Raw genomic sequence first — 17,610 nt, forward strand, 5'->3', positions numbered from 1 at the left:
TTTTTTTTTTTTGGAGTTGGAGTCTCACTCTGTAGCTCAGGCTGGAGTGCAGTGGCACAGTCTTGGCTCACTGCAAGCTCCACTTCCTAGGTTCAAGTGATTCTCCTGCCTCAGCCTCCCCAGTAGCTGAGACTATAGGTGCATGCCACCAGACCCAGCTAATTTTTGTATTTTTAATACAGACGGGGTTTCACCATGTTGGCCAGGCTGGTCTCGAACTCCTGAACTCAAACCATCTACCTGCCTCGGCCTCCCATAGTGCTGGGATTACAGGCGTGAGCCACCGCACCTGACTCACATCTCCCTTTTCCAAAGCACTTCCCACCCTGCATTCTCATCAAGGTTCTCCTGGCTGTCTACCCCATGGCCTCTCAAAGCCTCAGTGTCTTCATCCGTAAAGTGGGAGTAACACCTTCCTCTTGGTATGGTTTCTGGGATTAAGTGAGTTAGTATTCATAAAACCATTTTGCAAACTGCTGAGTGCTATACAAGTGTTATCATGGCCAGGCGCCGTGGCTCACACCTGTAATCCCAGCACTTTGGGAGGCCAAGGCGGGCAGAACACGAGGTCAGGAGATCGAGACCATCCTGGCTAACACAGTGATATCCTGTCTCTATTAAAAATACAAAAATTGGCCGGGCGCGGTGGCTCAAGCCTGTAATCCCAGCACTTTGGGAGGCCGAGACGGGCGGATCACTGGGTCAGGAGATCGAGACCATCCTGGCTAACACGGTGAAACCCTGTCTCTACTAAAAAAAAAAAAATACAAAAAACTAGCCGGGCGAGGTGGCGGGTGCCTGTAGTCCCAGCTACTTGGGAGGCTGAGGCAGGAGGATAGCGTGAACCCGGGAGGCGGAGCTTGCAGTGAGCCCAGATCGCGCCACTGCACTCCAGCCTGGGCGACAGAGCGAGACTCCATCTCAAAAAAAAAAAAAAAAATACAAACATTAGCCAGGCCTGGTGGCACACGCCTGTAGTCCTAGCTACTTGGAAGGCTGAGGCAAGAGAATCGCTTGAACCCAGGAGGCAGAGGTTGCAGTGATTCGAGATCGCACCACCGCACTCCAGCCTAGGCAACGGAGACTCCAGCTCAAAAAAAAAAAAAAGTGTTATCATATAGCAATAAAAAATGCACGTTTTATTTGTAAATTGTGCAGAGCCATTTTAAACTTTAAAACACAGACTTTGACATGCCTATGCTGAAAGCCACATAGCTCTAAGGTAAACAAGACAGTGATGCAACATCAGAACCAAGCCTCAGTTTTGCTTTGGGTGAACAGGCTTAGTTGAAGAGCTATTAATCCTATTCATATTATGTAATCTTGGGTGGGGATTATTTTCATAAAGCCCTTCCAATTTAGAATTTCCTCTCTTCTTTGCTCAGGTGTACGATCCATAGCAGAATTTTTGGCAAAGTCTAAGTCAGAAGAGACCCAGGAGGAAGTGCAGGTTCTGTTGGATTCTTTGGTCCACGGCAATCCCAAGTACCAAAATCAAGTGTATAAAGGTCTAATAGCTTTGCTGCCCTGCGAGTCCCCCAAAGCCCAGCAGCTGTCCCTGCAGACTCTCAGGACTGCCCAGGTGAGCCAAGGCTGCATGCTCCTGTGGTTCTGATTCAGATACAATAATCTTACAATTACTTTCCGCAGTTGCGCTCCACACAGGCATGAGAAACGGAGCTCAGCCTCCCACTGCATGTCTGTTGTTCAATCAGTGTTACTTCCAGAAGGCCAAGGTAGGGCAGAGAGTTCATGACTCCCAGCAGAGTGATTTGTCCTGTTTACTTAAGGATCAGAAAGATGTTGGCAGACTTAAAAGTGGTTGAGACAAGCAACAAGGATGATGAAAGGGCTGTAGAAAAGATTAAAGGAGTCGATTTGATAGGGAAAGAATAATGGTGCATTTGTAGACAGCATGTAAGTGAAGAGGCCAGATCTCCAGTGCTGGGGAAGGCTTTTTTTTTTCCTTGTTGGCTTTTGCCCTTCTCTCAGACAGTACCCTTGGATGCAAGTGAAACCGAATTTGGGGCATGGTGAGCGGATGAAGACATTGTGCCTAGTAAAGAGGGGATAGAGGCTTAAAAAGTGGCTTTAAGATGAACCATCAGGCTGGGTGCAGTGGCTCAGGCCTGTAATCCCAGCACTTTGGGAGACTGCAGCGGGCGGATCACTTGAGGTCAGGAGTTTGAGACCAACCTGGCCAACATGGTGAAACCCCGTCTCTACTAAAAGTACAAAAATTAGCTGGGCGTGGTGGCACACGCCTGTAATCCCAGCTACTTGGGAGGCTGAGTTCAGAGGATCGTTTAGCCTGAGAGGCAGAGGTTACAGTGAGCCAAGATCATGCCACTGTATTCCCTGGGCAAAAAAGTGAGATCTGTCCCCCCCCCAAAAAAAAGACAAATTCAAAAATAATAATAACTGGCTGCCGTGGCATGTGCTTATAGTCCCAGCTGCTCAGGAGGCTGTGGTGGGAGGATCGCTTGAGCCCAGGAGTTTGAGGCTGCAATGAGCTATGATGGCACCACTGCACTGCAGCCTGAGTGATAGAGTGAGATCCTGTCTCTAAAACAATTTTAAAAACAGATCAGATTATCATTATTATCTTATTTCCACAGTTCCCATTTCTTAAGTGCCTCATACATGCCAGCCACTGTGTTAGGGGCGTAGCTACACTCTCTCTCTTAGTCTTCAGTATACCTGATGGAGGCAGATACTATTCTCCCTTTTTTCAAAGATGGTGGAACTGAGCTCAGGAAAGTATGTTAAGTGACTTATCCAAGGCCACATGATAAATAAAAGGTGTTTACCAAGCGAGAATTTAAATCCGCCCTCTCCTAAGTCCTTACTCTTTCCACATACCACTCTGCCTCTTCAAAAAAGGGCAATGATAGGGCCGGGTGCAGTGGCTTAGGCCTGTAATCCCAGCACTTTGGGAGACCGAGGTGGGCGGATCATGAGTTCAAGAGTTCGAGATCAGCCTGGCCAGCATGGTGAAACCCCATCTCTACTAACAATACAAAAATTAGCTGGGCGTGGTGGTGTGTGCCTGTAATCCCAGCTACTCGGGAGGCTGAGGCAGGAGAATTGCTTGAACCCGGGAGGCGGAGGTTGCAGTGAGCCGAGATCACGCCACTGCACTCCAGCTTGGCAACAGAGCGAGACTCCATCTCAAAAAAAAAAAAAAAAAGAAAGAAAGAAAGAAAGAAAAGAAAAGAAAAAGGGCAATGACACTGATAGATGGAAAACAGAAAAAATGGGGCTGGAAAATCAAGGGAAAAGAGTTTCCATAAGGAGGACATGATCAGCTGGGTCAGATGCAACAAAGGGAGTCAGTAAGGGTAGAATAGAAAGATGGTCCCAGCAGGAAAAGTTTTGGTGAATTAGGAGACTGCCTATGGCAGGAAAAATTAAATCACAGCAGCCTGTCAAAGGATGAATAGGGGATGAAGAAGTGGCTTCTCTTGGGAAGCTTAGATGTAAAGGGAAAAAAGAGCAATAGCAAAGGAGAAGACAGAGTTGAAGGACGATGTTAAATATGGATGAGCTTAAGGATGTTTAATGCTAAAAGAAAAGAACCAATGCATAGGTAAAGTTTGAAGAGAGAGAAAAAGGGGGCTGTTTGATGGGATGAGGTTCCTGAGGAAGGGAAGATTTTAGGATCTTGGATGAGTTCCATTCTCCTTGCCCTGTATCCTCTCTCCCCCAGTCAGAGTAGCCAGCTTTGTTCCTGCACCTCCGGCAGGTAGCCTCATTTAATGCCTCCCGAGTTAGAGAGTTCAGTGGCAGCCTCAGCCTAGGCCCACTGACTCACCACTGCCCTCCCTTCCTCTCCCCCATTCACCCAGGCGCCTGGCTGTTTGGAAGTCTGTTTGGAAGTTCCTTTCTTCCAGGTAGACAAGATCTAAAGACTAACCAGCTTGGGTGGGCACAGGCTCACGCTTGTAATCCCAGCACTTTGGAAGGCTGAGATGGGCGGATCACTTGAGGTCAGGAGTTCGAGACCAGCCTGGTCAACATGGTGAAACCCCGTCTCTACTTAAAAAAATAAAATTAGCTGGGCGTGGTGGCGGGCATCTGTAATCCCAGCTACTCAGAGGCTGAAGCAGGAGAATCGCTTGAGCCCGGCAGGCAGAGGTTGCAGTGAGCCAAGATCGCACCACTGCACTCCAGCCCTGGTGACAGAGTGAGAATCTATCTTTTTTTTTTTTTTTTTTTTGAAATGGCTCTGTCGTGCAGTGGGGCGATCTCGGCTCACTGCAAGCTCCGCCTCCCGGGTTCACGCCATTCTCCTGCCTCAGCCTCCAGAGTAGCTGGGACTACAGGCACCCGTCACCACGCCTGGCTAATTTTTTGCATTTTTAGTAGAGACGGGGTTTCACTTTGTTAGCCAGGATGGTCTCGATCTCCTGACCTCATGATCCACCCGCCTTGGCCTCCCAAAGTGCTGGGATTACAGGCGTGAGCCACCGTGCCCGGCCAAGAATCCATCTTTAAAAAAAAAAAAAAGACTAACCACCTTGTCCTGTTGTCTGTCTGGTCAGTCAATCATTGGGACCACACACCCCAGCATCGTCGACTGCGTGCTGAAGGTGCTGGGCACGATGCACCTGGAAGTCCAGTATGAAGGTAGGGAGGCTACTCTAGATTGCAGAAAGGGGTACTGAGAGCCAGGCGTATCAGCTCTCAAAAGCTTTCTCTTAGTCACAAAGAGCCTTGATGTGGAGTGTCTGGGACAGCCTTGACAGATGGAAGACGCTGGTTCAGAAAATGTCAGTCACACCTATGCCTTGCGTCAGCCACAGGGTGCCTAGGGTGCCTGAATGGTTGCAAGAACCTGCCTGGGTCCAGAGCTGGCTCTGGCTCCCAGTCTTATGTGGTGCTTCCTGGCTAAACAGAAATCACCCTGAGGAATGTCCTTCTTCTTTTTTTTTTTTTTTTTTTTTTTTTGAGACGGAGTCTCGCTCTTTCACCCAGGCTGGAGTGCAGTGGCCAGATCTCAGCTCACTGCAAGCTCCGCCTCCCAGGTTTACGCCATTCTCCTGCCTCAGCCTCCCGAGTAGCTGGGACTACAGGCGCCTGCCACCTCGCCCGGCTAGTTTTTTGTATTTTTTAGTAGAGACGGGGTTTCACCATGTTAGCCAGGATGGTCTCGATCTCCTGACCTCATGATCCGCCTGTCTCGGCCTCCCAAAGTGCTGGGATTACAGGCTTGAGCCACCGCGCCCAGCCGGAATGCCCTTCTTCTAAGAAACTAAACTGAATAGTCATAGTATTAATTTGGTTGGTTGTTTTTCCTGGGTTTTTTTTGAGACAGGGTCTTGCTTTGCTGCTCAGGCTGGAGTGCAGTGGTGCCATCATAGCTCACTGTGGCCTCAAACTCCTAGGCTCAAGAGATCCTCCCTCCTCAACCTCCCAAGTAGCTAGGACCACAGGTGTGCACCACTACGTCCATCTAATTTTTTAATTTTTTGCAGAAACGAGGTCTCACTATGTTGCCCAGGCTGGTCTTGAACTCCAGGCCTCAAGCGATCCTCTCACCTCAGCCTCCCAAAGTGCTGGGATTACAGGCATGAGCCACCGCACCCAGCCTATTTATTGAGAACCTCTGTGTGCCCGCCACTTTCCATACATCACCTCATTTACTTCTCAAAATAACCATAAGAGGCCAGGCATGGTGGCTCAAGCCTGTAGCCCCACCATTTTGGGAGGCCAAGGCAGGCAGATCACCTGAGGCCAGGAGTTTGAGACCAGCCCGGCCAACACAGCAAAACCCCGTCTCTACTAAGAATACAAAAAAATTAGCTGGGGGTGGTGGCATGTGCCTGTAATCCCAGCTACTAGAGTGGCCGAGGCACAAGAATCACTTGAACCCAGGAGGCGGAGGTTACAATGAGCCGAGATCTCGCCACTGCGCTCCAGCCTGGGCGACAGAGCAAGATTCTGTCTCAAAACAACAACAACAGTAACAACAAAATAACCAGAAGAGTACAAAACCTGGTACATACTAGGTATTCAAATGTTTCCATGAATGAATGGTAAAGATATGTAGTTTTATGTTTTTCAAGATACAGCAATAAAGCCCAGAGAGATTAAGTATGCTTCCCAAGGTTACACAGCTATTGGATTCTAGCCGGATTTGCCTGACTCTAAAGTTTATGCTTTTAACACATAGCGCATGGCAGATATTTAAACGATATAATTTCCTTCCCTTTTCCTATAGTGGTTCAGAGGAAGGAGATTCTATTTTCAACAGGAGGAGATTAAAGAAGGGTTCACCGAGCCGGTGGTGTTTGAACTGAGCTGTGGACAATAGGGAGGATTTGGGAAGGTCGAAAGGAGGAGAGGAGGTCGTTCGGGAAAGGGGGATGGTAGAAAGGAAGGCAGACAGGGAAGTGCAAGGTGTGTCCTGGGAATAATGGGTAGGTCACTTAGAAGAGGGATGGTAAAGGTCTAGGAAAGGTAAGCTAGGAGCAATGGAGGGGCGCCTTGAATGCCATGTGGGTAGGTGGCAGTCTCTCCAGTAGGCAGCGTGGGGCCACTGAAAAGTGAGCTGTGCACAGGTGAGGGCTGAGGGAGTGCAGTGCCTCCGAAGATGGCCTGGGTGGTGCTATGCCAGGTGAGCCAGAGCCACAGGGAGCCACTTGAGGCTGGAGGCCAATTAGGAGGCATTTGGGGTGGTTCAAATGACAAAAGAAGAATGTGCTGGTCCAGCTGGGTACATAGCCCCAGGAAGAGAGCATGGACAGCACAGGGAACTGCCTGGTGAGGAGAATGAGGCAGTGTTTGGATGTCGGAGTGGGCGGGGCCCAAGAGACCGGGACAGACAGGCCCAGTAATCAGGAATGGTCTGGCCATTAGTATAGGGACAGGGACTCCTGTGTCTAGGATGACAGGCTGAGCCCTAGGTTCAGGAAGCCTGGGGAGGAGAGCATGAGGAGCAGCCAGGCACTGAGGTGCAGGTACACAAGTGAGATCCTGGGGAAGATCAACAAAGCTCTGGAGGCCACTTCCAACCTAGGTTATTTTGGGGCAACAGTGCTTAAACTGAATGTCAGGCATATTATTCCTTCAGTAACATTGTCAGTTTTGTATTTTTTGACCCCTGCAAGCTCTGTGTGCATATGTGGGCCTTGTATGTTGAGAAATAATGCTATGCTAAAATCTGTTAGCAGCTGGAGCAGAGTGTCCTGGCTGGAGAGGAGTTGCCAGTGAAGGGGTGGAGTGGTACAGGGACCTAAGTAATAGTCAGACCCTGCACCAGAGGGTTGTCACTGGCATTGAAGCAAGGGGATGACCTGGTAGTAGAATCATGTTAGGAAGCTTAATCAAACGATCCCAAAGACTAGATTGGGTAGCACTGAGACCTTCCTCTCCCCACCCCACCTCTGTGTGGCAAACATGCCCACTCCTCCTCATCCATCCATCACTTCTCAGCTTAAGCATTGCCTGTCTAAGCCCTTCCCTGACCCTGGCTTCAATCCCTGCCCAAATGTCAGCCCTTCTTCCTTTGAACCACCCTGCCCCCCCCTTTAGCCCCTCTCCATCAGAGCTGTGTTCTCTAAAATGGTACCTTCCCCTTACATAGACTGTGTGCAGTTTCAGGTCAACCATCATGGCTTTTATCCTTATATCCTCAGCACAGCCCTAGCATGTTAGGTCCTCATCGCATGTTTGTTGAGTGAATGAGTGAGCAAGTGAGTGAGGACTGCACATACGCACTGCATTAGTCATTACTCGCCTCTATGCCTTTCTCCTCCAGACCTTCCAACAACTCCAAGGCAGGTACTGGGTCTGATTCATCTTATTCCAACTCAGGACCTGGAACATAATGGGTGCTCAGTGGAAGTCTGTGGAAAAAAAAAAAACAACTTTGTTCTTTTTTGAGACAGGGTTTCACCCTCTGTTGCCCAGGCGGGAGCACAATAGCACAGTCATGCCTCACTCCAGCCTCAACCTCCTAGGCTCAGGTCATCCTCCCACCTAGGCCTCCCAAGTAGCTGGGACTACAGGCACAGATCACCGTGCCCAGTTAATTATTTGTAGAGATGGGGTCTCCCTATGTTGCCCAGGCTGCCCTCAAACTCCCAGGCTCAAGTGATCCTCCTGCCTCCACATCCCAAAGTGCTGGGATCACAAGCGCAAGCCACTGCACCCGACCAAAACAAAACCTCTTATGCTGATGAAGTCCTCTGGAGTTGTAACCGGCCACAGCTTCCTCCAATATCGCCCTAAGTTCAAGTCCTTCTGCATTTATTCAGTAACAGCTAACAGTGTGCAAGAGGCAGTGGGAATGCGACTCTGTGACTGCATTTGGTTTGTTATAGGATCATGTGATAACAGTGAAACTACGTGCCTCAAGGTCATTTCAGATATGCCAGACTCATAACAGATGCGCACAAGAAAAAAGGTCTGTTGAATGAATTATTATTATTTTTTTAACCAGGCCCTTCAAAATAGTCTAACTCCAAATGTAGAGAATGCGTATGCAATAATTGCCCACTAGAGGGCACTGTTTCACATGGTGCGCGTAGACCGGAAGTTGAGAGAAAGAAGAAATTCGCACGCCTTCAGTTTCCAATGAAACTCTGCCCGAGGGAGGGAAGGAAAGTTCCCACGGGTCCTCCATGTGATCCTAAACAGTGGGTGACCGGGGAGGATTAGAGAGTAATTTCTTTGAGTTTGCGTATACCAAATTGCAAAACCAGAGTGAAGCCCCAGGATGCTGGCAGCAGTCAGCACGGAGAAGCAGCCTGTGTCCAAGAGGAGCCTGAGTGACTGCGGGGAGAAGAGTTTAGTGGGTGACAGGGACTGATCTCAAAAGGGCAGGATTGGTTTGTTTCTTTAAACAGATATTTACTGATTATCTGTGATGTGCCAAGAACTGTGCCAGACACTGGGGTTTTGTTTGCGTTTGCTTGTTTGCATTGAGAAGGAGAAAACTGAATGTCTTGGAAGGAGAAGGGTCGGGGGTGCCCACTTCACTCCCATGTGGCATGTGTGTGGGGCAGAGTGGAGGGTTATTGGCATCCTTCCCCTGAGAAAGCTACAGGGGAAGTGGCATCCTCAGGGCAGTGTCCACTGACAACAGGAGGCGGAGAGGCTTAGGGGGCCTGGCGATTGTTTATCTTGCAGTGGGTGTCAGTGGTGGAGGAAGCTGCTGGTGGCCTCACCTCCTTTTTCATGAAGAACGCCACCTTCCCCCACCACAGCTACCAACCTGCCTGACCGGTGAGTCAGGTTAGCCACATCCTCTACTCTCCTTCCCATTATGAGAGTGTCCCCAGTTCCTATCACAGGCCCCCTCTTCTGCTTATTCTCTGAAGCACATTCCCTCAAACACTTCCCTTCTGTAGCTCACCTCTCCCTTTTTCTGCTGGACCATCTCCATTGACGTGCAAATATGCTTTCTATCTTCCATTTTTAAAAGAGCCCCTCTTTGGGAATTTATGGATTAAAAGAGATTTAAAAGACATGTACCAAAAAAAAAAAAAAAAGGTAAAATTATAGCATTTAGGGATGTACCTCCCTCCTTGACCCCAAGTTGCCCCCCAGCTATTCATTTCTTTACCATTTCATTCCTACTTTACCTCCCAGCTGCTTTCAACCCTGTTGATCACTCCCTCGCTTTCTTTTGTTGGCTTCTGTGATAGACGTTTTCCTCCCACCGTCTGGTTTTGCCTTAGTCTCCTTTGCTTGTTTCTCCTATTTCCCTACAAGACTGTTAGGTCACCCTCTTCCTTCTCATCTCTGTATACTTTTTCCCTAAGTGGCTTCCCATGTGGATGTCTAACAGACATCTTAAATTTATGGCCAGAATTCTTGATTTTCTTCCCAAAGCTTGTCCTTCCTGTTTTCTCTATCTCGGCCAGGCACTGTGGCTCACGCCTTTAATCCCAGCACTTTGGGAGGCAGAGGCAGTCAGATCCCGAGGTCAGGAGATCGAGACCATCCTGGCTAACACAGTGAAACCCCGTCTCCACTAAAAATACAAAAAATTAGCCGGGCGTAGTGGTATGTGCCTGTAGTCCCACCTACACAGGAGGCTGAGGCAGGAGAATAGCTTGAACCCAGGAGGCAGAGGTTGCAGTGAGCTGAGATCATGCCATTTCACTCCAGCCTGGCAACAGAGCAAGACTCTGTCTCAAAAAAAAAAAAAAAAAAAAAAAAAAATTATCTGGGTGAGGTGGCGCACACCTGTAGTCCCAGCTACTCAGGGAGGCTGAGGCAGGAGAATTGCTCAACCCAGGAGGCAGAGGTTGCAGTGAGCCAAGATCATGCCACTGCACTCCAGTCTGGGTGACAGAGGGAGACTCCATCTCAAAAAAAAAAAAAAAATTGCGAAAATATGCTAACAAATATGTATAAGAAACAAGTTCATAGTAAAATTCAACTGTTTATAAATTTGGAAAGTGGTCATTTGTAGAATACAATTTTTGTCTACTTGACCTAGAACCTGGAATTAACTTGACTTGCTAATAGAATTATCATTTCATATGTTAATATCAAAGTTGAAAGTATGGTTCTTCAGCCCCAGAGTACAACAGTGGGGCTTGTAGCTGAGCGAACTACTGCACTAACACAGTGGAATCCTCTAGAGACACTAGTGCAGGGAAACAGTGGCCATAACTGACCAAACCGAACAGACATGGACAAGGCTTTGAATGTGTGACACCTCCTCCCCTGGCCCCCTGAAACCTGGAGAGACTGGTGGTGGCAAGAACCTCATTGTTAATTTCCTTCAGTTCTTGGCTGTATAAAGTTACTTAGGTTCCTAATTCTAAGAGGTATGATTGATCTAGAAATTAATCAGAGATTTGGTTTACTTCTTTCTTCTTCATAAAAGCACATTTTTTAACTGAGATGACATTCACATAACAAAATTAACCATTTTAAAATGAACAATTCAGTGGCATTTAGTATACATTAACGGTGTTGTACAACCACCATCTTTAGTTCCAAAACGTTTTCATCCCCGCACAAGGAAACCCTGAATTCAGTGAGCATCTGTTCCCTTTCCACTCCCTTCAGTCCCTGGGAAGCCCCAATCTTCATTCTGTCTCTATGGATTTATCTATTCCATATATTTCACATAAATGGAATCATACAATACATGACTTTATGTCTGGCTTCTTTCACTTAGCATAATATTTTCAAGGTTCACCCACATTGTAACATGTATCAGTACTTCATTCCTTTTCATGGCTGAATAATATTCCATTGTATGTATATACCACAATTTGTTTATCCATTCATTCATTATTAGACATTTGGGCTATTTCCAGCTTTTGGCTCTTGTGAACCAGTGCTTCTATGAACATCCACATACATGTAATTGTTTGAGTACCTGTTTTCAGTTCTTTGGGGTATATACCTAGGAGTGGAATTGCTGGATCATATGGTAATTCTGTTTAACTCATTGAGGAGCCCTCTAAACTGTTTTCCACAGTAGTTGTACCATTTTACATTCCCAGCAGCAATATATGAGCATTCCAATTTCTGCACATCCTCACCAACACTTGTTATTCTGGGGATTCTTTAGTTATAGCCATCTTAGTGGATGTGAAGCGCATTTTCCTGATGAATACGGACGGTGAACATAGACTTGTTTTATAGACTTGTTGGCCATTTGTATTTCTTCTTTGGAGAAATGTCTATTCAGGTCCTTTTTCCATTTTAAAAATTGGGTTGTCTTTTGGTTGTTGGTTTGTAAGAGTTCTTTATATATTCTAGTTTCTGTGCTCATCAAATATATGGTTTCTCCCATTCTGTAGGTTCTTTTCATCTTCTTGATAATGTCCTTTGTTGTTTTCATTTTCAATGATTTAAGTTTCTCATTTATTCATTTACTTATTCAAAAAGAATGGCGCTGGGGTGGGCACTGAGCGTATAGTGACAAATGAAACAAGTCCTTTTTCTCACAGAGCTTTGTTGCAACAGTAATACTAATGGTGATGTTAACTCATAACTACTACTAGTGACCAACAATGACTGTGTGCCCAGCATCGTTCTAAGCTCTTTTATGGTCTCATTTATTCCTCAGAACAACTCTGTGAAGTAGGTACTATTTTCCTCCCCAGTTTACAGATGAGGGAACTGAGGCACAAAGCAATTAAATAACCTGTCCACAGTCTCAAAATGATAAGTGAGAAAGCTGTAGATGGAACCCAGGCAGTCTGCCTCCTGCACCCATGCCCTCACCACCACACTGTTCTGTCTTCAGTATGAGGAGAACAAGACTTGCCTTGTTTTTACCAGCTTTGAGAATCTAATAAAAACCCAAGGACACCCTTGTAGTCCCAGAACTTTGGGAGGCCGAGGCGGGCAGATCACTTGAGGCCAAGAGTTTGAGACCTGGCTGGGTGCAGGGGCTCACACCTGTAATCCCAAAGGCAGAACTTTGGGAAGCCAAGGCGGGCAGATCACCTGAGGCCAGAAGTTGGAGACCAGCCCGGCCAACATAGTGAAATCCTCTCTCTACTAAAAATACAAAACTTATCCGGACATGTGGCAGGAGCCTGTAATTCCAGCTACTTGGGAGGCTGAGGCAGGAGAATTGCTTGAACCTGGGAGGCAGAGGTTGCAGTGAGCCAAGATCGTGCCACAGCACTTCAGTGTGGGCAACAAGAGCGAAACTCCATGAAACCCTGTGTCTGTCTCTTCTAAAACTACAAAGATTGGCTGGGCATGGTGGCTCACACCTGTGGTCCCAGCTACTGGGAACCACGAAAAAAAAAAAAAAAGACAACATTATTAAGATTACAGTAAACCATATTTTAAAAATTATGTTTTCTTAGCTTCATACCCCTCACATGGTTAAGCAAATACATCAGGATCTCTCTTTTTTTTTTTTTTTTTTTTTTTTTTTTGCGATGGAGTCTTGCTCTGTCACCCAGGCTGGAGTACAGTGGTGTGATCTTGGCTCACTGGAACCTCTGCCTCCCAGGTTCAAGCAATTCTCCTGCCTCAGCCTCCCAAGAAGCTAGAAGCTGGGATTACAGGCATGTGCCACCACACCCAGCTAATTTTTGTATTTTTAGTAGAGACAGGGTTTCACCACGTTGGTCAGGCTGGTCTCGAACTCCTAACCCTAAGTGATATACCCGCCTCAGCCTCCTAAAGTGCTGGGATTACAGGCGTGAGCCACCACACCATCTGGATCTCGTTTTAAAACTAGTATTTTTGCCTTACAGAACATGATGCCTTTGCTTTACACTTTTTTTTTTAGATGGAGTCTCGCTCTGTCACCCAGGCTGGAGTGCAATGGCAAGAGCCACTGAGCCTGGCCTTTTTTTTTTTTGAGACAGTCTTTTTTTGTCACCCAGGCTGAAGTGCAGTGGCGTGATCTTGGCTCACTGCAACCTACACCTCCTGGACTCAAGAGATTCTCGTGCCTCAGCCTCCCAAGTAGCTGGAACCACAAGCACACGGTACCACGCCTGGGTAATTTTCATATTTTTAGTGGGGATGGGGTTTCACCATGTTGGCCAGGCTGGTGTCCAACTCCTGGGCTCAAGCCATCCACCCGCCTGAGGCTCCCAAAGTGCTGGGATTACAGGTGTGAGTCACTGCGCCCGGCCCTGCTTTGTACTTCTCAGCTGACATGGGCAGTAATTTTAGCCTTTCCTGCTGTATAAGAGGCCACCTATCCTGTACAGCTTCACTGAACAGCAGTCAGAAGGCTCTGACACTGAGGGAGACTTTCACATAAAAACCTGCTATTTTTAAAAGATACATTACTTCCCCAAAAGTATATGAGCACTTCAACTGTGACACTTTATTTAGCGTTTATGAAAGTCTGTAAAACAGTCTTCCAAGGGATTTAACTGAAAATCTTGGGGGGAAACTTATTTCCAACTTCCCCATTTGCCTGCCCCTCAAAACATCTGTGTCCTGCCCTTGGCTTATACTGCCTCCTTTTTCAGGACAGTGGTGCTTGACTCAGGTGTCAGGGATAGTTCAAAACATCAGTACACGGACTGGTTGGGCTGGGTGAAAGCAGATACCAGTGGAAGACACACCATAGTAATTCTTTTTTTTTTTTTTGAGACGGAGTCTGGCTCTGTTGCCCAGGCTGGAGTGCAGTGGCCGGATCTCAGCTCACTGCAAGCTCCGCCTCCCGGGTTTACGCCATTCTCCTGCCTCAGCCTCCCGAGTAGCTGGGACTACAGGCGCCCGCCACCTCACCCGGCTAGTTTTTTGTATTTTTTAGTAGAGATGGGGTTTCACCATGTTAGCCAGGATGGTCTCGATCTCCTGACCTCGTGATCCACCCGTCTCAGCCTCCCAAAGTGCTGGGATTACAGGCTTGAGCCACCACGCCCGGCCGCACCATAGTAATTCTTGATCCAGCAATAAAAATACCACCATAGCACATACATTAGTTACTTTGTTGCCTGACTTTAAAAACAAAAGGTGTGCATAAAAGATATTTTTATTGTTTCGACATTGGGCTTTGAACATGTTGTAGTTAAAGAGGTAGCAGGGGGCCGGGCGCGGTGACTCACGCCTGTAATCCCAGCACTTTGGGAGGCTGAGGCCGGTGGATCACGAGGTCAGGAGATCAAGACCATCCTGGCTAACACGGTGAAACCGCGTCTCTACTGAAAATACAAAAAAATTAGCCGGACGTGGTGGCGGGCACCTGTAGTCCCAGCTATTCGGGAGGCTGACGCAGGAGAACGGTATGAACCTGGGAGGCGGAGCTTGCAGTGAGCCGAGATCGTGCCACTGCACTCCAGCCTGAGTGACAGAGTGAGGCTCCGTCTCCGCGAGAGAGGGGGAAGAGGTAACGGGGGCCAGGTATGGTGGCTCACGCCTGTAATCTCAGTACTTTGGGAGGCCAAGGCAGGCCGATCACCTGAGGTCGGAAGTTCGAGAACACCCTGACCAACATGGAGAAACCCCCATCTCTACTAAAAATACAAAATTAGCCAGGCACGGTGGCGCATGCCTGTAATCCTAGCTACTCAGGAGGCTGAGGCAGGAGAATCGCTTGAACCCAGGAGGCAGAGGTTGCAGTGAGCTGAGATCGTGCCATTGCACTCCAGCCTGGGCAACAAGAGCAAAACTCCGCCTCAAAAAAAGTAGCAGGGTATACAGAAATCAGAGACAGACACAGAATTAATTACAGAATGTCAGGAAGATGCCTGACACTGGTCTCTTCCTTTTTTTTTTTTTTTTGAGACAGAGCCTTACTCTGTCACCCAGGCCGGAGTGCAGTGCGCATGCCCAGCTCATTGCGGCCTCAACCTCCTGAGCTCAAGTAAGCAGCTGGGACTACAGGCACATACCACTATGCCTGGCTAATTTTTAAAATTTTTTTGTAGAGATGGGATCTCACGATGTGGCCCAAGCTGATTTGACTGCCCCCGGCCCTTTTTTTTTTTTTTTTTGGAAACAGTTTTACTGTTTCCCAGACTGGAGTTGAGTGGCTTGACAGCTCACTGCAGCCTCAAAGTCTTGGGCTCAAGCGATCCTCCCGCCTCAGCCTCTTAAAGTGTTGGGATTGCAGGCATGAGCCACCACGCCTGACTGGTCTGTTTCTTACAGCAGTGCAACATGCCAAACATGTTCATGCTAGTGCCCTGCTGGAAAAGGAAGCAAACCTCTGTAAGGAAGAGCATTTCTCATAGGTGTCCAGTAGGTGGCAGTCTTGTCTGGACCTGCAGAGAAAGACCCGGAACCCTGGTTTTGCAAGGCTCTGGGAGCAAAGAATTATAAAACATCAGTGCTGTTAGCACCCTGGAAATGGCTGCATGGAATATCCACAGTTCCCAGATACAATGCCATTTCTGTGGCTCCTTCTGCCAAAGGAATACTAAGCCTGCTGCTACAGCCCTGTCTCTTGTTCACTGTGGTTTCCTGGGCAAGTCATTTATTCTTGGTTTCTTCATCTATTCAATATGATAATCAGACAACTGATCGCTGAGGTTTCCGCTGATGCTGATAGGCTGAGGATTCCAAAGTTCTTCTTTGGACTGGAGGAATGAATGTGTCTCTTGCACCACTAAAGTTTCCATGGAGTGTGAGTGGCAAGCACCTCACACCTGTCTTTTGTTTTCTTGAGATGGAGTCTCACTCCATTGCCCAGGCTGGAGTGCAGTGGCACAATCTTGGCTCACTGCAACCTCTACCTCCCGGGCTCAAGCGATTTTCCTGCCTCAGCCTCCTGAGTAGCTGGGATTACAGGCGCCTGCCATCACACTTGGCTAATTTTTGTATTTTTAGCAGAGACAGGGTTTCACCATGTTGGCCAGGCTAGTCTTGAACTCCTGGCCTCAAGTGATCTGCTTGCTTCAGCTTCCCAAAGTGCTAGGATTACAGGCATGAGCCATTGCGCCCAGTCACATCTGTTTCATTTACTGCTGTTTCATCAGCACCAGCACTGCACCTAGCATGAGCTCAATCCCTGTTTGTCAAATGCATGAGGATGGGCCCCACAGAGCATCCCCTCAGCTTCATGGGGCCTGAACTCTCAAACATTCAAACTCTCCTGATGATACCTCCTCCTTGAATACTCTCATCCCTCCCGAACCCGTACTCTCCTGGCTTCCTCCTATGGCTCTAGAAACTGCTTCTTGGTCTTTTATACATTCCCATTCCTCTACCAGTCCCCTAGGTGTCAATTTTTTTTTTTCCAGCATTCAACCCCAGGTTCTTTTCTCCTTCTTTGCTGTCTGTGGCACCTCGTCCACTCCCACAACTTTAATTACCACCTACCACCTACCACTTACCACCTTGATGACAGAAACAATAGTCGCTAACCTTTATAGAGTGTTAACTCTATGCTGGGTACTGCCCTTGATCTTTACTCACTTACCCATCACAACAAGCCAAGGAGGTGGACACTATTACTTTCCCCATTTTATGGGTGGAGGACAGAGTAGCTGAGTGACCTCTCTACAGCTCTAGACACGTGTGTCCATTTGCCTTCAGAACACCTCCCCTCAGATGTCACCAGTGGACTTCTGATATTCCAGTTTCAAAGCCTTTCTTCTCCAAGGTCCCAATCTCAGTGAAATATTGAGTGAAATATCCTTGGCAGCTCAGTGAAATATCTACCCAGGCTAGAAATATTGGTAATTGTCATGTCTTTTTGCTTCCCACCTTCAACCAGCTTCTAACAAGACCAGTCAATTCTAACTCTTCAATATTCAGATCTGTTCCCTCTTCTCTATTCTGTCTCCACTGCTGTAATTCAGGTCTTCATACTGTTCACCTGCACTGGCCCCTCCACCAATCTTCATCTCTCCAGTACGGCACCCACACATGGTTCATTTTCCTAGTCCACCACCAGAGTGGAGGCAGTAGAGCTTAGTGGTGAAGAATGTGGGCTTTGGAATCAGAACTTTTTTTTTTTTTTTTTTTTTGAGATGGTGTCTCACTCTGTCACCTTGACTGGAGTGCAGTGATGCAGTCTCGGCTCACTGCAATCTCTGCCGCCTGGGTTCAAGAGATTCTCCTGCCTCAGCCTCCCAAGTAGCTGGGATTACAGGCACCTGACACTGCACCTGGCTAATTTTTGTAGTTTTAGTAGAGACAGGGTTTCACCATCTTGGCCAGGCTGGTCTTGAACTCCTGACCTCGTGATCCACCCGCCTCAGCCTC

General features: G+C 47.7%; 1 protein-coding gene across 2 annotated transcripts in view; it reads left to right on the plus strand.

Moving 5' to 3' along the window:
- Positions 1-17,610, plus strand: part of ARMH1 (armadillo like helical domain containing 1) — a 51,453-nt gene that overhangs the window by 27,725 nt on the left and 6,118 nt on the right. For both annotated transcript variants that reach the window (XM_050799379.1, XM_050799389.1), the window contains exons 6-7: positions 1,386-1,582; positions 4,545-4,629. In XM_050799379.1, coding sequence (XP_050655336.1) covers positions 1,386-1,582; positions 4,545-4,629 — 282 coding nt within the window. The remainder of the gene's footprint in view (positions 1-1,385; positions 1,583-4,544; positions 4,630-17,610) is intronic.

Source organism: Macaca thibetana, chromosome 1 (assembly GCF_024542745.1).
Source record: "Macaca thibetana thibetana isolate TM-01 chromosome 1, ASM2454274v1, whole genome shotgun sequence".
Taxonomy (NCBI): Eukaryota; Metazoa; Chordata; class Mammalia; order Primates; family Cercopithecidae; genus Macaca; species Macaca thibetana.